The sequence below is a fragment of the Orbicella faveolata genome, unplaced genomic scaffold, assembly GCF_042242905.1.
Source record: "Orbicella faveolata isolate gen_17 unplaced genomic scaffold, um_ofav_v1 contig_25, whole genome shotgun sequence".
Taxonomy (NCBI): Eukaryota; Metazoa; Cnidaria; class Anthozoa; order Scleractinia; family Merulinidae; genus Orbicella; species Orbicella faveolata.
The window spans coordinates 24,423,959-24,447,622 of NW_028301553.1; the positions used below are offsets into that span (position 1 = coordinate 24,423,959).

The 23,664-nt window shown below is 39.8% G+C and overlaps 1 protein-coding gene across 1 annotated transcript in view; it reads right to left on the minus strand.

Moving 5' to 3' along the window:
• LOC110039815 (sortilin-related receptor-like) overlaps window positions 1–23,664 on the minus strand; it is a 38,401-nt gene that overhangs the window by 7,848 nt on the left and 6,889 nt on the right. Inside the window, exons 7-29 of the mRNA XM_089294444.1 lie at window positions 21,036–21,125; window positions 20,407–20,570; window positions 19,625–19,823; window positions 19,147–19,258; window positions 18,484–18,551; window positions 17,450–17,541; window positions 16,604–16,782; window positions 13,753–13,939; window positions 12,687–12,806; window positions 11,665–11,747; window positions 10,789–10,983; window positions 10,086–10,281; window positions 9,342–9,543; window positions 8,284–8,473; window positions 7,671–7,847; window positions 7,074–7,187; window positions 5,374–5,496; window positions 4,893–5,039; window positions 4,008–4,166; window positions 2,991–3,152; window positions 2,216–2,345; window positions 1,404–1,591; window positions 48–154 (exon numbers count right to left, since the gene is read on the minus strand). Coding sequence (XP_089150570.1) covers window positions 48–154; window positions 1,404–1,591; window positions 2,216–2,345; window positions 2,991–3,152; window positions 4,008–4,166; window positions 4,893–5,039; window positions 5,374–5,496; window positions 7,074–7,187; window positions 7,671–7,847; window positions 8,284–8,473; window positions 9,342–9,543; window positions 10,086–10,281; window positions 10,789–10,983; window positions 11,665–11,747; window positions 12,687–12,806; window positions 13,753–13,939; window positions 16,604–16,782; window positions 17,450–17,541; window positions 18,484–18,551; window positions 19,147–19,258; window positions 19,625–19,823; window positions 20,407–20,570; window positions 21,036–21,125 — 3,384 coding nt within the window. The remainder of the gene's footprint in view (window positions 1–47; window positions 155–1,403; window positions 1,592–2,215; window positions 2,346–2,990; window positions 3,153–4,007; window positions 4,167–4,892; window positions 5,040–5,373; window positions 5,497–7,073; window positions 7,188–7,670; window positions 7,848–8,283; window positions 8,474–9,341; window positions 9,544–10,085; window positions 10,282–10,788; window positions 10,984–11,664; window positions 11,748–12,686; window positions 12,807–13,752; window positions 13,940–16,603; window positions 16,783–17,449; window positions 17,542–18,483; window positions 18,552–19,146; window positions 19,259–19,624; window positions 19,824–20,406; window positions 20,571–21,035; window positions 21,126–23,664) is intronic.

The window sequence follows — 23,664 nt, forward strand, 5'->3', positions numbered from 1 at the left end:
ACTAAAGCCATTGACCCTCTAATGAACAAGTGTAAAGAAGTTCTTACTTTGTAATTAGTGATCACATGGCAGTAAACTAATGGAGACTCCCAGGTTATCTGTAATGAGCCGTCATCTTTCACTGCACAATGCAGATTTTGTGGAGCAGTGGTTGCTGGGAAAAAAAGAGGATGTACAGTAACTGTAGCCTCTTACGAAGACGCTCATTGGGCTCCGGCGTAACGCAAGACGATTGCTTGTCGAGCCCAGAGAGCGTCTTGGTAGAAGGCTATATATTAAGAACAGCTGCTATTGAAACACACAGCACATGCCTACAACCGGAAAATGAGGCGATCTACACCGCGGAGAGTGTAGGTACAGTATGGTTGTCGGTAGCAACCTGGTGTAAAGGTTAAGTAGGTAAAACTGCCTGCCAGTCGCTTTCTAAATCTGCGGGGTCACTTATTTCGATATTGACATTCCGGTAGTGTTTCCGAGGCGGAGAACAATACTTTACATCAATTCAAGAGACTACCATCTGTCAACGTCTCTTGGTCATATTTAATTTATTTATCCCTAATCATCGATCTGATTATATAATGCTATGTTCCCTCTAAGCGTCGGAGCTAATCTAGATTGCTGTATGGTTAATTGTACTATTTCGATGATAACCCTGGCCATATTCTTGTGCGGGAGGTTTTTTTTTTTCTTTTTGTGAGGTTATTTTCGGAGAGAATTAATTAAGAAAAGAATTCCACGTTAACAGAATCACCGCTTTTCTATCTGGGAGGACGTCACACCAATGCGACAATGAGATCATTATTTTAAAATAATCCGTAAAATATTACCATAGCGTAAGAAACAGGGGAGGTTTACAGTTAAACGATTTTGTCATCAAGTTCCTTGAGGAAGGTTAGTTACTAAGGGAGAAGTGATTGTCGCAATTTTCCTTACCGATATTTGATGTAAGATTACGTTTAGAATTACGTTCGCCTGGCACGTTACGGCAAAATTAATTCAGCCCAACTGAACCTCACTCATGTCTTGTGACAGGCAATCTTTATTCAATCAGCTGAATTCTATTGGGTTCAATGTGGAACTTCCCTTCGCGCTTATACAGTTAGCTGGAAGTAACTTGACAAGTGGGAACTCCCTGAGTCGAGTAACGATCACACAGTATCCAAAATGTAATCGTGACTCGATAAAGTGTCTCTGAGTACCGCCGCCATATCCCGTTTTCAGAATCTGGAGTACTGGAAAGAGCATTTGTTTGAAAAAGCTCACAGGTGTTCTTTCGCTCCTTCCTCTAAATCCCCTAAACCCCGCCCTATTTTTTCTGTCTTGTCGTTTTTCGCTCTCCACAACTAACAAAAGCCCGGAACAGGCTATCTACCGTCCAAACTCCGTCGCTATAAAGAACTTACTGAGTGTTATGGTTTCTGTTTTGACAGCAGCTGAGAACGGACCTGGTCTAGATCCATTTAAAAGGACTTGTACCCTAAATTCGTACTCTGAGCATGTTTGAAGATTGGAGACAATGTGATAGTTGATGCTTTTTGCGTCTTCCATGTGCCAGACATCCACAGTTTGTAGAGAATGTAGCTTAACAGCCCTACAAAATAAATAATACAATAAGAAAAACTGCCACTTCACTCACTGAAATTTATATGCTGGCTGTACAAGCCTAAAAATGTGTCGTTCTAAAGAACAACGCAATACATTCTCTTATAATAAACTTCTTTGTTGTCCGATCCATGATTTTTCTTTACTGAATTTTTCAATGACCTCTGCCCACCTTCATCAGCCGTATACTAGCTATCGGAGCACGGTTAAAGATACACGGCTGTAAATTAAGAGGAACTTTCATGTCTGTCCCAATGTTCATTTTCCATCGCAATCACTGCCCCCTCTCAGATCTAAAGACTTTTCCTTTTCATGCTATATTATAATGGTGCTCCTGTGTTTTCTAACACTTTTGAGGTCTAGAAAAACTGCTGAACCCAATCGCACTCCGCGTGTAGATACACTAGCAGCTTTACTGGACCTCAAGAGTACAGTATTTTCTTAGAGACCATGAAACCACCTCCTATTTGGTGATGATCTCGGTCAAATGGCCTCAGACAAAACTCGTACCTGATTCCCTCATTTTGAAGTTAAATGTTAACACTGTCACGAACACTCCATTCCAAAACATCCTATTTAAGACTACAGTAACACCGTTGAATTGTTTACTTACCGGTAAGAGATTCTGTACCCAGGAAAGGCAGAACCTGGTGGCTGATAAGAGATTTGATGCCAAGAAATGTTAACAGCAGTCCCACTTGAAAGTGGAGTTGCCTGAACATTCGTTACCTGCAAGGTGCTGTCTGTGAAGAAAAAAAGAAAGCGCTAAAAAGCACCTTTCAAAACTCGACACTTTTCCTAACCGTACAATGTGTTTTTTAAAGAGGCATAGCGCCAGGATATCCCGAGTTCAGCTTTTCTGATCGGGTGAGAGCCAGTTATCTGGAGGACAGCCTTAATCTCGGTCGGTTTACGTTGCATGAAGCAGTTAGGGTTACTACTACTTCCTAGGGATGTGACGTTACTCTATCTTATGGATACCCCCTCCTCCAAGCCAGAATTAAACTTGCTGCTACGTATTAATTTATATAATTATCTGAGGGAGGGAGACTCTAAGAGTAACGTGACTTGCCCACAATGACAACACCGTGACCCGGTCAAGGCTCAGTTGAACTAATACTGCTCAATCTGAAATCCAGTACACTAAACATAGCTCAGTGGTTAGAGCGTCCAACTGGTACTGTGGAAGGTCATGGGTTCGACTCCCGTTGGGGAACTCAGAAAATTTATTTTCTGAGTAATTCGACTTGAGAACGCTTCTTCAATTATTACACTAAGCTGTAGTCCACTGAGTCCTCTGAGAGATTCCATAAGCAAATCCTAAGTAGTTTCAAGCTGGTAGGGTTAACATTTACCTCAACAGGCCAAAAACGTAACCTCAAACTTACTTGGGCAATTTTGTGGCAATTCGTCCCAGTGTCCCGGGCAGTTCAGAACTCCATCACACAACCGTTCTGTTTTTATGCAGATGGAAGTATCGTGCAAGCAGTGGAGCCACCCATCCGGGCAGGATGGAATCTTGGTGGAAACCGGCCTGCCTGTTGTTGTTACTGCGGTAAGAGTGAACATGTGAAAAGTTTTAGATTCTTGCATTTCATTTCAACCACTTCAATTCATGAAGAAATGTAAGATTTATTAATGCAAAGAAGATGCCACAATAATTGTCTTAACCAATTTTTGTCTCAACCAATTATTTAAGCCAAAATTGAGTGAGATGCATGGCGTGGAAGAGTATAGAGGCATGTATAGGAAGTATAAATTTGTGAGTAAAAAGAAGCAGAATAAAGTGTGGATTACAATAGTAAAGCGTACATTTTTACACTTAAAACGTATACACTGTTGATGCACCGTTGATGTACCGTCCATTAGCGCAAGTGAATTCCCAGTAGTGACAAAACCTGGAGGATGCAGTGGTGGCGTTTGGAGTCGCGGTTGGCGTTGTAGGTAAACAAAACCAAGAACATAGAAATCTTTATTTTATAGAACTTGTGGTTCTTATGTTTCTATGTTCAGTTGCCACAACAAAGCTGGAGCATGAATAGGCTCGATGACCAGCCACTATTCGTGTAAGGAGCCCCGGCGCTCTCCTCCCGAACTCGCGAGAGCGGCAGAGATATTGAGCAATGCCCAAAACAAGTTTCAGTTTTCACCACCATAAGTACAGACAGCATTATTTTCCCCAACGACATTTAAGATACGTTTGACTGAAAATACATTGAGCATATAGATCTTTTGTCAAAGCCGTGACAAAGGTTCCACTTACATGCATGATGAAATGAAATATGGACAAAAATGGCGGAAAGTATTGCTTTTATGTTTAGTACAATTCACAAAATACTTCTTGTAGTATTACCGAATTTGCGCTGTCGTCGTTTGAAATGGCATACACGACAGTCAATACATACCACAATACCATTCGTCTGAGTTGTCCCCACAGTCATTAACACCATCACATACATCCCATCGATAAATACAAAAGCTATTGTTGCATTTATGTTCATAAGATCTACAGCTTGTAGGGCGGTTACTGGGTGGGCTTGAAGCGGCCATAGTTGGAGTCGTATCTACACAAAGTAAGAAGAAGTGTCATTGACTCATTGTGTTCTGCAATTGCAAGATTATGGACCGGAGTTGTATAAGCTATTTCTGATAGTTACAGGTATATATCAAGGAGTATTCAGTCGCAGTTATAGAGGAACTAAACGAAGCGCGTACGCAAAGCAAAGGAAATTTTGTTATTAGACACCTTATTGTTGGGCAGTTTAATTAATATTCTTTTGTAGGCATGGATTGGACATCAACGCTAAGCTAACTAGTCATCTTGTACTCAAGCTAGCCAAAGCCACGAGAATGAAAAAAGTTAATTTAGTCTGGGAATGATGTCACAATTGGGTCAAGGAACCAAAGAATAAAAACTGGAAAGCCTATTTTATTCCCGCGCATCATTTTGAAAACGTTTTGTAGTTTCCTTTCGGCTTACATTTTACTTGTTTACATTTTCATTATAGTTATGTTTTTAATTATTTTAAAACGTAAACCGTTGGATAAGATTTCTTTAGAGACGAACGCAGGTTGCTTAAATGTTCATAATTGGGTTCCCATGCTGCCCATTTTGATTGGTCGACACTTCCGCATTTCTATTAATGCTTCAGTACCCTTTGTGTGCCGTTCCTTACAATTTCACGTTAAAATTAGTTTACGGACCGAAGTTTCACTATCATTAGCATAAGTTTGCGCTTAACAAATATTTCAAAAATAAAAAAAAATTAAAAGTTTTGCTTTGTACATACAATTGCAAGTTTGTGGCTCATCAGATCCATCACCGCAGTCCTGGTCGCCATCACAAAACCAGCTACTTGGAATGCAGCGACCATTGCGACAAGAAAACTGCGAGGATGAACAATTGCCTGGGTGGAATGCTATAGCTGGGACTAAACCTGTTTTTAATAAGCACATCAGTTTCATCTTCAGTTTCGTCAAATTAAACCAACAAATAGAACTAATTGACACAGGTACATTTTAAGCGACGTTGAAAATCATCATATGTTCTATTTTGTAAGTATCAAAATTAGCCCAACTAACCTCGTTTTTGAGTTGATAATTCAAAATAATTTTTACTCTCAAACGAGGTCAGTTGGCCTCATTTAAACCCATTCAAAAGAATCTTAAATCAGCAGCCATTTATGAATAGGGTCTATAAGTGTTTTAAGTGCCACAGCAACGTTAACCGTTGGTTGGTTATAACGACCTGATCGAATGAAGTATTCGTACCTGGAGAGCATCTTTGCTCATCAGAGTTGTCATGGCAGTCATCATCAAAATCGCAAACCCACCGTCGTGGAATACAGCGCCTGTTAGCGCAAGTAAATTGGTCTGGCTGACACGTAGGATAAGCTGACATTAAGAGGAAAAATCGCATTACAAAATTGATTGCAACTTATTAGTATTAGGGACTGGTCAAAAAGTACAGAGGGGGGGGGGGGGTGTTGGGGGTGGGCTCGGGCATTTGAAAATGTGGCGGTTAGAAAACGTATGACCCACCCTTCCCATTTGGCACAAAACCGAGTGGCCCACCACTAAATGAAAGTTGAAAATAACATGACCCACCCTATATAAAAAATGACATTTTTGGTTGCGTAATTCGACAAAATCACATTTTCTGTATGGAATTGTGGTATTATTTACGTTTTAGATTTTTTTCTTAACAATAATACAAAACTATCCAAAACTAATACTCTTTTCCTTTACTTTTGCAACTTTAGGTCATGTCCTTAAACTCTAAAAAAGCCTGACCGTAAACCTTTCACACTTGGCGTTTAGCCTCGCTACCTGTGTTTTTGAAGACCAGCAAGACGAAAACGCGCAGTACTTTGAAGATTTCTGCCCTTGGACTTCCGTTAGACTTCTTAGCTTTCGTACAGAGTTTACAATACATGAAATTGCTATCCCTATTGTACACCAACCACGTGTACTTTTTCAGCCACGGCTCGCAAAATTTTCGTCCTAAGCTTTTGGAACTGGAAAGAGTTACCTCTGTTATCGATTGTGTCAAATGTGACCCCTCTCCATGGGTAACCCGAAATTGACCGGCCCACTTCTTTCTTAACAAGGACTCAAAAACTGATGAACCATCCCCTGTCTGCTCCGGCTTAATCCCCCCCACCCCACCACCACCACCACCCAATACTTTTTGACCAGTCCCTCATTAGACTTATTAGTTACAAATTCAGTGAAGTTTCCGTAGTATTGTAAATGGTTTGAACCCAGAAGTATAAGTAGTTCGTATAGTGTGATTGTCCGTGTGAGGGTAGTTCTCAAAAGAACTGTTGTTGGTGACTGACGTTTCGACAACCTGAGCGGAAGTCATCTTCAGAGTCAAGTGAATAGTGTTTGTCAGTTGATGATGTTATAAGTCTGGCCCGTTGAACGTGATTGGTCGGTTTAGCCATGATGGTATCGGCTATTTTCAACGATTGACTCTGGAAAGCTGGTACACTAACCTAGAACAAACGGCTTCTTAACAGATGTCAGCAAATACCGGCTCCTTACAAACGACTTATCCACGACGGAAACGAAACCGACAAACGGACTTCTGATTAACAGACAGACTTAATTTAACTAACAATAGACGGACCAAAAACCGACCAATTTGACTAACAATAGACGGATTGAAACTGACCAATAACTGATGACAAACTTTACACGAGTCTTTCAGCCAATAACATCAGGGCTAATCTGACCAATCACGCATCATGAAAATCGATACTGTAGGTGATGAAAATACCCTGGGTGAATACAGCTAAACAATAATTCTTTCTTCTTCTCCTTTTTGTTCGAAAACTCGAGCAATAGAAGTTAGTACACCCCTGTTCTGCATCACTGGTCTAACTAAATGAATTAACAACTGAGCTATTTTAAACGGAAGGAATATGCACGAGTACGTGTGCTACTGCTGCACTCGTGCAACTTACAGCATCCTTGTTCATCGGAATTGTCTCCGCAGTCGTTGTCATGATCACACTTCCAGTGAGCTGGGATGCATCGCCTGTTGGCACACGTTACCTCACTTGGACCACATGTTCTATCTAAAAAGAATATGAAGTTTAATATTGCGTATGATCAGGTTTTGTTCTAACTAACAAACCAACATTACTCATGGTTCATCCAGCTTTAGCTGGAGAGATCAAAGCTTTTCGCCGCTTACATATTCACACTGTTTTTCTCAACCTCATCCATTTTATATTTATTAATTAGATGCGCAGCTAATTGCTTTTAACTAAGTCGCTTATGAAATGCAAAACAAAACAAAACAAAAACCTTATATCTACACTGTTGCAAAAGTAAAACTAGATGTAATTCACTAAAACTATTGGTTTCTGGTATTTGAAAAGGATTTTTTTTTTCCGTTCCGTAAAAGGAAAAGTCTTCTTGAAGTTGTTATGCAATGCTGAACTTGACATCATTGAATAGTATCACGACTGAAAATAAAACGTTCTTGGTTTCCTCGATAGCCAGCTACAAATTCAAGTTTCCTGTTGTCACTATCGATATCACGGAAGAATACTCACTCCAAGTTTTGCACTCTCCGTTAGCGTCCATGTGTTCTCCAGGCTGGCACTCGCAGGTCACATTTCCAGAAACAGACGTCACATTTCGCATGTTATCAGGACAAGCACAGGAATAACTACCCGGCACAGAGAAGCAGAGGTGGCTGCACACTTTCAGTCGCGAACAAAAGTTACTTCCTGGTGATAATTCAATACCTATCATGAGCCAGAACGCCTTCTCGCGTTAAAGTGCACATTAGCTTTAAAGCACAAACAAATTCGAACGGTTGCGTGCGAGGGTTTCATCAAAGTCAACAGACCTAAAAGCTAAGACCATCTTGAACAGTGCAATTAACAGCGAAACAGGAAAAGTAGTAGGAGGTGGATTGAAGTGATCGAATATGGCCTAGTACAACTGTGCGCGTTCACTAAGGACAATGTAAAGCTGGAAAGCTTGTTAGAAAATTTCCAGAATGTCTACACACCCCATGAAGCCTTGCAGATACTCGTTCAGTAAAATGTTTGCAAAATGGCACGCGGAGATCGGCTTCATTTACTGGTTGTTACACTAAATCTACATACCAAAACGTTATCTTGAAAAACTAAAGAAAAGAAAAGGAGGAAAAGCACTCACCTCTCTGTGCATCCTGGTGAAATACTTTTAAATCCATTGGCTTGTGCACATGTGACTTAATAGTCTGCCGAAGGCCACCATATCGTTTGTCTGCCTTTTGAATTGACTGTGTTGACCAGTCGTCCCAGTAGATAGAATCTTTGTACACAGATATTGAGTACGGGTGAGGTAGCCCTGTGCTGCTTATTGTCTAAAACACAAAACGAGCGTTCACTAACCTTCATGTTTCTGGTTAGATTTTGCCGCTGAGCAGCCTCGCGCAATAATCTAATTGCATTATCATTATCTTCTCAACCTACCTATACGGCCAATCTAACCATGCATCAAGCTTTATTCATCCCTAAATACAGATTTCATTCACGCAAGACCTCATAAAGTGAACACATATATTGGTTTCCTAGAATGCAGTGCGTTCAAAATGAAAGGTGCTAGGTTGAATGTTCCTTCTAAAGCTTAACCCTCAGAAGTACACGTAGACCCATACCTGGAGTCTTCATGGATTTCTGTTGTCATAACATGAGAACATTATACATGTACGCTGACTTCCTCGAGTTTGCTTTACACGAGAACATAACAATCTGTTAGAAATGACGTACTTGTAGTAGGACGCCATTTTTCACCGGAAGGTCAAAGCTGCAAAACTCTTCAACAACGTTTTTCAAACTAACCAACAGTTGCTAAAGTGAACTTGAACTTCACGGTTTGGGCAAATGCGCGTGTCGACTATTGTTAAGAGCGTAACACTGCCAATCAAGGAGAAAAACAGCCCGAAAATTGAAATATCGCTGGGGAAGGACTTACCTTCTGCTGAAAGTTTACACTTAGCAGTGCGAAATGCATTTCGAAAAATGAAAAAAAAAACTTGGTGGCGGAGCGGGGGGGGGGGGGGGGGGGGCGGGGTGACGGTGGTTACTGAATAGATAGCCAATCAATCCCTAGATAAGCTCTATTGTCTCTTAAAGGGTATAAAAAAGGTTATTTGAGTAGACTGCGTTACTTTTTGATCGTCTATATGTTGTCGGAGACACGGAAACCTGTCCATAGCACTACATTTATACCTGTCGATAAGTTCCATCCAAGTTGCACCTCTCTATCTTGTCCAACCCAGCATCAGTCCAGTATAGTTTTTGCGCTGAGAAATCGATGGCAACTCCATTAGGCCATTGTAAATGAAATGACACAATTGTCACACGCTCTGCACCTGACACGTAAGCTCTTTCTATCCGAGCTTCACTTCCCCAGTCAGTCCAAAACATGTACCTAGTAGAGAAAAACACAGTAGTTGCTTCCGTTAGATATTAGCTGCAGCGAAAGAATTGCGTTTTAGTCAAATACCCAATCATAATGATTGAGCAAAAAAAGGCTTAATTGATCGTGCTTTTGTCTGCCACAAAGCACGCGGAAGAAGTAACTAGAGCACGAAAAAGGTGTAGAGTGAATACGAGCCGCAGGCAGATGTATCTCCCTGCTTCGTAACTGCTCCAGTCTCTCAGTAATAATAACAATAAAAAAATCGCCAACTAAGTTCTTCTTTTAAAAGTTGTTGTAGAGCTGTGTGGAAACATTTCTCTTTTTATCTGCTTAAAACGCGAATTCTGCAACGGTCCAAATTTGCACGCTCCCAAACAATAAGGATGATGACTGCGTGAACATTTCTAGCTGCCTGCTTTGCACTCTCATAGTACCTACCGTTTAGATTAAGAGATCTTGTTAGACCAGCATTTTATGATAATCACATTTAAAACTCAGGAAGAATTCTCTGTTTTAACATTTCAAGAAACCTAAGAAGTTTCTATTCTTACCCACGAGTTGGATGTAGAGCAATAGCCCTGGGTTTATCGAGATTGTTGGTGAGAAGTGTTTTACGAAAACGTCCATCTGTCCTGGAGACTTCAATCTTCTTGGCACCAGCATCTACCCAATATATATTATCACCAAGCCAATCTAATGCCAGTCCTTCCACTTGCTGGACGCCACCATGAAGTGTCTCAGTTATTCCTAGAGACACAAATTAAATACAAAAAATATATATCACTTTCTAGACAATACGAACACAATAAATAACATCATTCGTTTAGTCTTAGACATCCCACTGCAAGCTGACACCTTTTAGGGTCTTTTGACAAACTGTCTGTAAATTCAGAAAAAAAGAAGGATATTTCGGAGGTAGAAAACCCAATTTCGGTCACAGATTAATTTCAGTTAGGCTAGGGTATAACTACAATCACAGGATATATATTTTCTGTTAACTATCCCTTAATTTCCGAGAAAAAAAATACAAGTAACGAAATTTCGTAAAATCACTATTTGAGGCATTAAATTATCAGACAAGTTTGAGAGCCTCGCAAGCAAAAGTAATTCCTTATACTACAATACCTTTTTGTAATCTTCATGTCCTCTGGAATGATTTGGCAAATATTTCTTTCTTCTTTTGACTTCAAGTATCTATGTTAAAGCAATTACAGTGCCACTCCGATTTAATGCTGAAGCATATTTTTTACCTACCCGATCCATTAAGAAACGATCGCTTGACTGCTCCTAGAGTGATATCGGCCCAGTAAATGCAGTTTTTACTATAATCAAAGTCTAAGGCGACAGCATTTTGCAGCCCAAGAGGAAGAGTGGTTTCTGTGTAATTAGCTCCCAACGTGATTCTCTGGATGTTACTTTGAGCCGCATACAGTAAGAACAGAGGTTGTGCTGCAGTAAGATTAAACAATTCAATCTACTGGTAAATTAACTAAATAGAGTGACAGAGGAAACATAAACAGAGACTACACGTATACCAGAGGGCAGATTCTTCTAATTGTTATTCATGTTTTCTGTTTGTTTGTTTTTTTGTTTGGATCTTTATTTAATTTACTTATTGTACACTCATGAGAAATATGTAGAACCTCTTTTAACGTAAAATTTTAGTAACAAGTCCTCTAAATCTCAGACCCAAAAATCAGTCCATGCAGTGAAACAGCCCTTTTCGAATATCCATGGGCTTAGGAAAACGAAATCACCTCAAATTGCCCTCATCACTGCTTGTTATTTATTCGATATAGCTACCAGTGTTCCGTCACATTTCCAAATACCGAGAGTTCAGCCGAAATTAGACTCGCAGCTGCTTATTTTTGGACGCAAAACGGTGATAAACTAGTAAAAAACCTATTATCTCTTCAACAAATAACCAAGCACCATGCCAATTATAGCTTCATGACTTATTTTAAGTTAGTTTAGGAACTTTAATTCCATTACAGTAAACGTTCAAATATTTCTGACGATCACTCCCATCAAATGTAACTTTGGTGTAACGGCGGCAGCAATGGGCAAGAATCACTTTAATTTGAACCTGCTTTGCATGATTTTTCACTCTTTGTATGGTTGTTAACTTACGCGCTATTGGACAAGGAACCATTTCTGAAACAAACTGATTTTCCAGTCCTCCCTGGCAGGTATCACCAACGACTTTGCGATATCTGGCAACAGAACCATAAGCAAACAAAGTGTTCATGAGTATTTTCGCCCTTATTGCCATCTTCGCCTGTTTTCCTAGCTCCTCTGGGCCCCATTATTTGCTTTCCTTTATCCATCAGTGTCTTCAACATATAAAGTGGAAAATATTTTCGCGCAAAAACTCAAGACCGATATACTTGTTTTCGTGCTTAATATATTTACAAGAAGGAGAGAACTATTATGAACAACAAATAACTAACGTATGCAAGGGAAATAAGGGTTAAAGAACGACACTATTCTGTTACCGGTAGAAATATATTAAGTACCAGGAAATATATGCAGGTTGATTAAAAAGGCTTTTTTTCAGTTATGCTTCACGCGTCTCGAGCGGCTCCAAAATTCAACAAGTCAGTAAGATAGAGTGATAAACAAATAACAGCTGGAAGGGGCGAAAAAGTCTTACTGAAACCAAGTGTAGACAGTTGCAAATTTGACACACATGCATTAACGCTGAACCATAGTTCAAGTGAATATATGAAAGATCATGTGTATTAGAACTGCGGAGAAAGATATGAAGACATGATTGATCATTGCAGTTCTACACACAACTTAAGCAGTCGTGAAATTAAAACCTGAAAAACAAGAAAAATTCAGGTCTAGACGGGATTCGAACCCATGACCTCTGCGATACCGGTGCGGTACCCTACCAATTAATATTGGGCTATCAAGCCAACTGGGAGCTGGTCACATTGTGAGTTCATAATATACCCGTAGATGGCGAAGAATACAAGTGGATATACGAAAGATCATACACTTGAACTCGGAGAAAGATATAAAGATATGATTGATCATCGCTGTTATACACAAAACTTACGCAGCTGTCATCTATCTTACATGATCTTTCATATATTCACTTGTATTCCATCTACGGGTATATTATATGGGTCTATCTTTCCGAATACCCTTTTGAGCGGCGATATGTGCTGCCTGCAGGACAAAAACGAGGCACGCCGGTGGGAGTGAATCCACTGGAAGTATCAACCGCGCACTCTTTGTTACCTAGATCAAAGTATCCCACATCACTATGTAGAAGAAAAATAAACTTGATTAGTTGTTTTGTTTCTTTCTTTTTTATATAATAGTGAACTAAAACGACACAAAAGCCATATATCCACAATAAAAAAAGATTGCAATCAATGTGGAACACTAGAGAGTATTCCTTAGCTCTTATTAACTGAGCTGGAGGTCCGTGTATGGGAAAATCTTGACCGAGGTCAAGATTCTCCCATACAGACCGACTTAGCTCGGTTAATAAGATGTTTATTATATGGCAAGCAGAAAACTTTAATTCTTTTAATGTAACTGGTTTGCTGACATTTTGCTTGCGGACGGCGATGAGCTTAACTTAAACCTGCCGAAATTTGCTCGTCCTCATTACTTTTTTTTTTTGTCATCAGGCTTTTTGGCACTTCCATAAATGATTGAGAAGAAAATAAAAGAAAATGGTGAACATTTTTGAATTTTAGTTAGCTGCTTTGTCAACGCAAAATGAAACCGGTCTAGATGCCGGTCTAGATGGGAAAATCTAGACTGCGGTCAATATCGATTTCAGCCAATCAAATTCGTGAACTCAGTAGTTCCCAGTCCTTGTGAGACACAGCCATATAATAAAATGGATTATAGATTATCACGTGCTTAAGCTTTCAACGCGTGCCTAGACAACTAGGCCAGCCACGTTTACAGCATAAAATAAAATAAGGTGTTTATGATGGTTAAGTCACGTCGTTTTAGACAAACTATGTTCTTCTCAAAATGTTTTCTTTTTCTTTTTTTTTTTTTTTCAATTTTGAAAACTCTTATGAAGTTCTAAGGGGCGTGGTACGACATGACAAGTTTGGGATGGGATGGAATGGGGACGAGATGAGGCGGGTTGGGTAGGATTGACGGGAAGGGCATGTCCTGGCATGCCATCGTAAGACATCGTATCATGGTTAGGATTGTAATATGGAATCTGTATATTGACCTTACCATTCAAAGTCCTCTCTATTACACGAACAATTCTGATGTGTGATTGGCTGATCATAGTCATAACCATTGTAACAGTGTGCGTGGGTTATCCTTCTCTTGTAAACAGACTTCCTACCCAGCAAGCAAGTCCCGTTGAGTTCACCAGATGGGATCCACTCCTTATAGTCCTCTTCCTTGCAAGGACTGCCTAAATTTTAAAGGAATATACCAAAAGCACACTTGTTCAACGTTTTAAAAGGAACATTTACAATCTATACATAAGTTTAGTTTTCCACTGTCATTGTTAAGCCGGTCTTAGTTAGACCCTATACAGCTGTGAGGGGCTTTTTGGTACCTTTTGTTTACAAATAATTTCAAATTGATAGCCTTATTCAAGTTGTTCTTGTTCAAGTTGGAATGAACTCTCTCCTCTCAGAGCATTCTATATAGGAGTTAAATCCAGGTGGAAGAAAAGGGCCCAAGATAACTTGCATGCCGGCACGTGCAGAGCGAACCCAATTTTCCCCTCGAATCGGAGAAAAACCATATATGGCAGAACTTGTGGCAGAACCTAAAGACCATTTATTAATTTAAAGAAGGAACACCAAAAGAGCCTTCGTAAAACTTAACCTGGCTAAAAACTAACTACCAAAACAATATAGTCATTAGCTGTCATCTTCAAATCGTGCAATTAATGACGGAAAACTCGTTATTTTTACCTACTTACTTGCTAGAGTTCAAATCACTCGCTCAAACGACGAATACTTGATTCAGGCGGGAATTACGAATGAGTAGTAACCACGACGGTGAATTATTTGTTATCGGTTAGTCGCCTGGTTTTTGTTCAGTTTTTGACAGTGTTTCGAACTTTTCCGGCATTTCTGGTTTTATTAAATGCTCATTATAAATAGCCCATTCCCGAGATGTCTTAAGCCTCTCTATCAAAGCTAGGCCTGGGGCCCGTTTCTCGAGAGCCCCCAAAACTTTTCGGACCCGTAAAGCCATAGCAAAATCTCAAGCTGTTTTATTCACATATCCTTAAGAGTCCCTGTCCATAAAAATGGAAAATAACTCGGCAAGGGTCGAAAATTTGATTTCGCTCATATTTTCATGGTAGGTAGGCTAGAGCATGACAAAAACTACTGGATAGTTTTTTTCGCAAAATATCCTTTTATTTCAAAGAAATATGCAAATCACCAACTTCCATTAAAATCGTCATTTGACGCACCATTTTATTAAACAAGTTTGAGAGCCTCGCATGCAAAACCACATCATTCTTCCGTCTTTAAAACACTCAAATATTTTTGTGCAATGTTTAAATGTGTACTGGGTTGGTTTTGGCGCATGCTAAAATATACGTCTAACCCTTAAATTGAAATTTGACGACGGATGGTCAAATATTTGCATTTTTAACGTACTTTGAAAAGCTCTCGCGTCGCTCACAATCATTTGCCCAAAGAAATTTTTACAGAAATCTGTAGATCATCCTTTTGCGATTCAACCGCCAGAAGCTTAATCCATTTGAAGGTTTCGCACATGGTGAAAATCAGTTATATTCACGAAGTACTTTTAAGTGAATGAAATACATGTCTTCGAAATTTAATTATTTTGCACCCAAAAAGACAACGCAACATTCCCTAAAACCAACCCAGTACACAGTTAAACATTGCACAAAAATATTTGAGTATTTTAAAGACGGAAGAATGATGTGGTTTTGCATGCGAGGCTCTCAAACTTGTTTAATAAAATGGTGCGTCAAATGAAGATTTTAACGGAAGTTGGTGATTTGCATATTTCTTTGAAATAAAAGGATATTTTGCCAAAAAAAACTATCCAATAGTTTTTGTCATGCCTTAGCCTATCTACCATAAGAATATGAGCGAAATCGAATTTTCGACCTTTGCCGCGAAATTAAGAATTTGTCTGATTTTTACAGGCAGGCACTCTTAATATGAACAGAGGTTTCCTTCATAAAATAAGTTTCAGGCGCATACACTTCTCCGTTTTTGGATACAGTTAAACTAAGAATGGCTTTACCTTCCCGAAATGTTTCCGGGGCTTCGAGAAACGAGCCCCTGGTCCACAACCATTCATATGAAAATGAGTTTAATTCGCACATCAATGAAATCTCATTTTCACACGAAAGGATAAGCACCGAGACTTGCTTTGAGAAAGGGGCTGAAGGTAATTCGGAAATGGCCTATTGGATTTTGATGCAATTTACGACAGTGTCTTGCGCTTGCGTCATTTGAACGATTAGTTGAAATCATTGCGCACATCAAAACCACACTCCGTTGGTTCGTTTTGTGCATGCAAGTTATCCTGGACTCCTTTTTCTCCCTTTCCTTTTCTTCTCTCTTCTCTTTTTTTAATTTCTTATAACTGTGTTTCCAGCGCGTATTACACATACGCGTGCTAAAACAATGGTTTACAGCACGCCTTTGTTTACTTTGTACTCCATGCGAGCGCTGTCCGTGCGTGCGTACGCGTACAGTATTTTGTATCGCATGGCTCGCTCATTTCATCCACTGAAGAAGGGCTGATCCCGAAACATTTAGCAAACCAGCTACTATTTGACACTTTAAAGAGTCTTCAGCCTCACATTTCAGTTTATCGTCATAGTGTCACGCATCATATGAGTTTGTGCACATTTCTACTGATTTTCTCTTTTCCCCCGCCTGGGTTCAACTCCTATCAAATGTCGGGGAAGGAGACTTCAGGGACCGAACTAAGCTGGACTGTGCTTCTGTCATTCAAGAGTTCTACTTCTGTGGTTGAACGTTTCCTAGCTCGCCATTATTTGTCTTCTTTATATTGAGCTTGACGTTTGGCATGGTCTGCTCTGCCTAAGATATTGTTATTAATCAGTTACCTAGCACCTTCCTCAAGTTAATTTGCACAACAATCCATTTGTGCATTCTAGGAATGGATCCATAAATTGTAAATTCAGTACTTTTTTCACCAGGCTCTGTCAGAAGGCCGTGCACATATAGGTTGGAGCTCTTTAAGAACTTGTAAATATACCAGGTCTTGCCTCCATTCCAGCTGTAACTAAAAATTTAAAAAGAGCCAATTTTATCAACTTTACAGTAACGTACTTTCACTCAGTGGCACACCAATTTGTTTGTATGTAACAAATGAACCCATTTTTCCATGAAGACCACAGAAATTACGTCCGTGTTTAAAACTCCACTGTACTGGGATCAAAAGCCTCAATTAAGTAGATTCCGTGCAAAAGTGTTGACACCACTTGCATTGCTTGTATGATTTGTAAACTGAATGGGATTTTTTACAGATGTCACGTTATCCATTTTGTCATTCCAACAAAAAGTTAACTGTAAGGCTTGATTTATCACGCCGAATTTAGTAAATAAGTGAAGTTCAAATAGAATCCGTTACAAACTCATAAAGATATGGAACCCCTAACTTTCCACTTTTTACAAAGAAATGTATTGCAGGGGGCACCCCCTGGCAGTCCGATATTTTCGGACTTCAACTTTCCAGGTTCGCTTGTTTCCCGAAAACATTGGGTACGAGGTTGAGGGCTCATGAGTCAGGGCTTAAGGGGATGCCTTGTAAACATCGCAACAAGCTCCAAATTAAGCAAAAAAAAAAAGTTTAACAGGTATTTACTCGGCTCTCAAACGCTTCTCGTTCCTTCCCTCAGGTAAACCATAGTGATGTGACGTTAATCATTGCCAAGTTATATTTGACTTACTAAATCAGGTTCGTCAACGAGTCTCTGGGAACAGCAGTGAAAATACCACCATGATCTCCCAGGCTGTACCACCAAAGGGGTCCTTGTAACATCTGACGGAAATTACGAAAAAAAGGAAATAAAAAAACCCAGTTAAATTATAACAAGTTTTCCGGTAATAAATGATAGCGTTTGGCCCATGTTTTCATTTAAAATCCTGCCTAGACCGGAGAAGCGTATTAAGGTCCGCATCAAATTTGATCACTGCTATCTCTAAAAGAGTCGAAGCAGTGAACTTCAAACTTGGTTTCTTCTCCAGAAATTTATATGGAAACCATTTGGTGCGTCATGTCATTGTTCAAAGGAATTGCTTTTATCATGGCAACCATAATTATCTTCACTGCATGTTTGTGAAATATTATTCGAACGAAAATTTATTTTGTTACATTGCCTTTTACCTCTTAAGATCACTTTAACTTTCTTTATTGGTTTTGACTACCTGGCCCGGAATGTTCAAAGGATGGATATATATAGCTATCCACAGGACAAATCACTATCCAGTGGATAGCGTGGTTTGTTTTGTTAACATTTATTCATTGGATAGTACGTGATTTCTCCAGTGGATAAAGTTATCCACCCTTTGAACAACTGGGGCCAGTAGTTTTGGACCAGTTTTGTTGATTCTCTATAACCATTTCACTTCTACGTCATACAGTGTCACAATTCCAAGTTGGATCTCCAAGAAAATGCAGGTTTATAAATCCTCTGAGGTTCTTTGTAAAGGTTAAAATCGTACGAGTTGCAGGGTATGGGCCTCAAGGTTAAAAGGGCTCAGTCTCAGAAGGCCAGAAACAGCCAAGACTGGTAAGGGTTAAACTATAGAGAAAAGTTTGAACATAATAAATTGAATTCAGTTACCTCAAATTGGGATTATCAATGAAAATTTAAAACAGATAGGTTGTTACGACGATCAATGAGATGCAGCTTCGGATTCGCATTCGCAGGGGAACCTTTTATTTGTTATCGTTACCATTATTGAAAGATAGTTATATTACCATACGCCAGCTTAACCCTGCATCTGATGAAAGAAAAACACCAGCATTCAAGTTTGTACCATAGCTTCCTGCAAATTGGCGCAGAGATAACTGAAGTTAGCTTGGTGGAAAAATATAGAATACGATAAATTCGTTACAACTGCTGACACCATTCCCTGGGAAGGACACGAAGAAGTAGTAGGGGAAAGAAGACCAAGAGATGAGGACTACTGTTACTGCTGCTTCTACAAATACTACTACCACCACTACCACCACTACCACCACCACCGCCACCGCCACCGCCGCCCCTGCCGCTGCTACTGCGGCTACTACTGCTACCACTACTGCCAGTAGTAGCGATGGCGGTTGCGCTGGCAACAGCAGCAGCTGAAGTAATTCTATGTAATCCCTAGAGGAATCAATTAATTGCAACCTATTTACGAGACAGTTTCTTCTAGTTTGTATCAATTCTCAAATACGTAGAAACGTACATCTCAATATATTTAAAACAATGTTTAGATTTGCGCACCGTGGATTTATTAGCAAAATTTACATAAGCTATAAGCAATAAAAACTTATCGGGAACAGACTGCTTGACAAAGCCACTCTTAGGATTCCAACAGTACAATCTTAACACCCTTACCACAGATATATAGTCAGCCGTTCACGTGAGCATGGAATTACCTGTTGCCATGATGATGCCTGGAGATGAATTCCACGACTGCACTGGAGAGAATCGAGCGTGACGAGAATAGTAATCGCCAAATTTCTGCGACAGTTGTAGTGAACAAGTTGGCTAAGAAAAATTCACAGTCGTCCAATAGTTATTGCTCTGACAAAATTGTCGTAATATGTTGAGGAAGCTCATGCACTTCAATCACGCCTTTGATCATGATACATATATTTTACTACTAGTTTGTTTTACTTTTTTGGTCAAACCCTACCCCCCCTCCCCCTCCCCCCCCCCCCCCCACACCCAGTTCGTTCAATCTTCGCCAAACGCTCGGTCCAGGGGTTCTGACATTTTTTGTACTTGCCGGTCGGATTAATGGATAAAAGTTGAACAAATTTCTGTTTCATATAGGGCTGGCCATTCTTCTTTTCAACCTGCAAAAGGTACTGTTTAAGATAAAACACTTCAGTTATAAAAACCAAAGCCTACTAGGCTGCAGTTCAAGGGATTTCCATAAGCGTCCACTTCAGGAGCTGCCACTGGCTTCCACAATCCACCTTTATTGAAGGTAATCTTGGTCAAGACATGCCGGTGTCCAACCGGACCAAGAGTGAGTTGACTAGCGATGTACACTCCATTTATTCCGCTTACTTTGTGAAGGTCTACAAATGCGTTATTTTTGTAGCGCCTGGGCAGAATAAAAGAAATGTCAATCTAATGCAGCAAGCAGTTCGCAACTTCTGAATAGGTCAATAATTAAGGAGACTTAATGGCTTTATCATGGTTTACTAGCGTAACTGTCATATTCTGTCCATTCGCTGATTTCAAATTCGTTTAACTTACGTAACAGTCTCCCACGCCATCCCTGTTGTGTAGCCTACAGCAACCTCTCTCCCCCCTCCCCCGTCAAACTTCTCCAAGTTTTTAAAATCCCGAAAGAATAGGGTAAAAAATGAAACGTTAACAAATCCTTAGATGACAATATTTAAGGAAATTCACAAAATGACCTCGGTAGATCTACTAGTCCGTGTTCTGTACAGTAATAGGAAGAGTTAAACACTGATTCTACAGACAATTAGCTTCCAGTTTTGCTAGTCATACAGATACTTGTCTGTTTACTTTATTATTTGCGTGGATTTCGGGCTTTGCGCTTGGCCTTCTGGCCTTCTTGGCTCATGATATATACCATATACCCATGATAGTTATCGTTGATTAATCGGAGATTAAAATGGTAGCAAGAACCAGTGACACAATTAACAACTTAAACTTACCTCAACCATGGAGAAGAGTTCTTTTCAGAGAAATACAGCACCCTTTCCATAGACAAGCTGTATTTTGTTCCAGAAGAGTCTGAGATGTAGAGATGAGCTGTCCTTCGATCATGAGTGACCGCCAGAAAAACCCTGTTCTCTGACACATCAGCAATGTAGAAATCCTACAATGTGCAATACTTGGTCAAGTCAGTTAGAGGCAAAGAAAGGCACGAGCATCCGTTTATTTCTTATGTAGAAGTGATTAACATTTTAGAACAGTGATGTACTCATCTTTTTTCCTACAACCAAACAACTAAAAACAGAGGTAAGATACGTATTCTAAAGCTTTGTGGGGCAAAGTAAAGAAAATGAGGAAATATTTAGGTAATGACTGCATTTGTGGCCTATCACGTCTTTGATTTCCGATCCCGAAGATTAACGCAATTCAGGTTTGCGTAGCGCGTGAAGTAAGTGTTAAAACTAAGTTTCATCCTGAACAATTAACTATTCGTCTGATTCAAATAATAGAATAAAGCGAGGAATGAAATCAAGCATTCTGAACACTGATTCTTTTCTTTAGAATCCTTGGAAGAGGCAGGCGTGACCTTTGTTTGCTGTAACAACAAAATATAACCAAATTTACAGACCTTTGTCTGAGAGGCTGTGGGTATTTCAGCTGTCTGAAATGCACCACGGTCTTGTGACACCAACAATGTAACAAAGCCAGGTACCCAGGACTACAAGAGAAAAAGAGGCATCAAACTAGTTTACTTTAGCTCGCAGGTTGTACTCCAATGTATTAGAAAGTTCATTTGGCTAGTTCCTCATCATCAACTGTCCAGAGGACCGGAGTGGGACAAACGTGTATCTTATCAGTTTTGGATGGGTCGATAAACTCACATTTGTCACTATTAATATCCTTTCTCTTAATAATTTCAGCAGGCGCATAAAAGACTCGTTTTCCGTGAAATCACAGATCACTGTCAGCCTGCTGCGTAAAAAAGGTAGTTTACACTAGCGACATAAAGACATACACACAACGACATAAGAAGGACGTTATGTCATTTTATAATAAAGTTTCCATATAACGCGCGCTCTGATTGGCTAAAACAGCGTGCTTTATAAGAGGACAGAGCACGGGTTATAGACAGTGAGCTGGCTTTAAATTTTTTTTGCTTCAGAATTTTGACAAATTTGACCCAAATTAAACATCCCCTGTGATTCAGACAAACGAAATGGAAACGAGCTCTATGTCTACAGCAAATACGGCTCACGGAGACCATTGTTAGCAACAGTAGTGTGAAAACTCCACTAAAATGACAAGTTTTGCTAGATTCCCGCCGACAAAACACGTACGTAGCGAAATAAACAAATTCTCAACCTAACCAGTGCTTCGATAAAAGACATCATAAATGTTACGAAGGCAGAAATTATACTAATTATACTAAGTAGAACAACGACAGAAAGCAACAATGCTGTCTCTGTTTATGATGAGAAGCTTTATTTTTGTAAAAATGCTCAATTGTTCAAAATAACACTTACATGCAGTGTAGCAACGCTCGTTCTCTGGTCATCTCTGTGAAGTGAACCGACGAGTAGTCAGCTCAAAGCTTGCTCTAGATATTCTCCTCTGTGGTCGGAGTAGAACCAGTGGGAGCAGTTTAGTCTGCCTAACTTTTACGTTATTTCGGGCAATCTTGCTGTAAGCGGCTGCAAACCTTAAGTTTAAATAACTGTAGCTCCTTTCAAATTCAACTCAGCATTTCGCATTTTCATCCGCAAGCTTTGAGCTCCTGGTTTCGTAATTTCCATTGGAAAAGTGCACGTTTTCATGAGCCACAATACGGCCAGATTCCTATGGACTACAAACCTTTGCCTGCTTTTAGATTCTTATTTGAAAATTTACTCAAAAGCGAACTTTGAAGGCATCGTTCTTCTCTCGAAAACCGCTCGAAACTACTCGAAACTGAAAGTTTAGCTGAAGTCCAGCTTGTGGATGACAGCTGTCGCCTCGTTAGCCAATCAAATTCTTTGAACAATTCTAACGAGGATTGTGATTGGCTTATTTTAGCGTGCTTTATCAGAGCACAGAGCACGGCTGACGCCACTTTTACTCGTTTGGAAAATAAAGTTTGGTTTGAAAATTCAGCCGAATGCGTGGGAAAATTATTGGATTCTTTATCATAAAACAAATAAAGAAGCCTCGACTGTGCTCTGTTCTGTTGTAAAGCACTTAGGAAGCGGTAGAGCACTCAAGAAGTGGGGAAAAACACTCGACTTCGTCTCGTGTTTTCCCCTACACTTCTTTCGTGCTCTACCGCTTCCTGCGTGCTTTACAACAGAACAGAGTACAGTCGAAGCTTCTTTATTTGTTAAATGTTTGCAGAGTGACCATCCTGACATAATGACATATAGCAACATGGCAGCATGAACATAACTACATAAGGAAAAAAGATGCTCTTTTCCTAGTGTCTTTATGTCGATGTTCACGTTACCTGCGATTGTATCGTTATGTTATTATGTCGCCAGTGTGAACCAGGCCTAACTCCTGGGCATGGACGATCAGCCGCGTTTCTGTCAGGGCTTTTAAGATCTTTAGATTGGTTTCTGGGCTAACGAGTGTTCATAGACCCATGGCTGGATGTCGAGTATTCTTTCTTTTAAATAGACTGCCTTGCAACGGTTGTGCGCCCTATCTGCCCAGAAGAAGCAGGCTTCCCATCGACCACCCTCAAAGCTCCAGAATCTGCAATGGCCGTGATAGAAACGCTTTTTTACAGGATGGGCGGTTTGTTTTAAGCCCCCCCCCCCTTTTTTTTTCTCATAATTATTCTTTTTATTTAAGCATATTTGTTATTGTTTTGCCCCAAGCCCCCTTCTGACACATCTCACCCATTCTGGCAGAAGAAATGTTGAGGTCTAATATAATCGTGTCTTACTGTGGCACTTTCTTTGATCACATCTCCATGAAAGTCCAGAAATTCAGTGATATTATGTACATAATTTTTTTTTTTTACGTTGCTCCAGCAGGTTTGACAAAACTTCGAACTTAAGCATGTACGTAGCTCTTTTTTAATTAAATGGTGCTTGTTTACTTACTTACTTGTTTGTTTGTTTTTTGTTTGTTTGTTCAGTTTGTTTGTTTGCTTGGTTTGCTTTGACGTTGTTCGTTCATTTCATGAAATAAACAGTGATTTATTCTAGGCTGTGACGACATGAAATTCAAAGCAAGGTCTACCATAAAAAGTAACGGCTCAAAGAATATTTTTCTGTTGG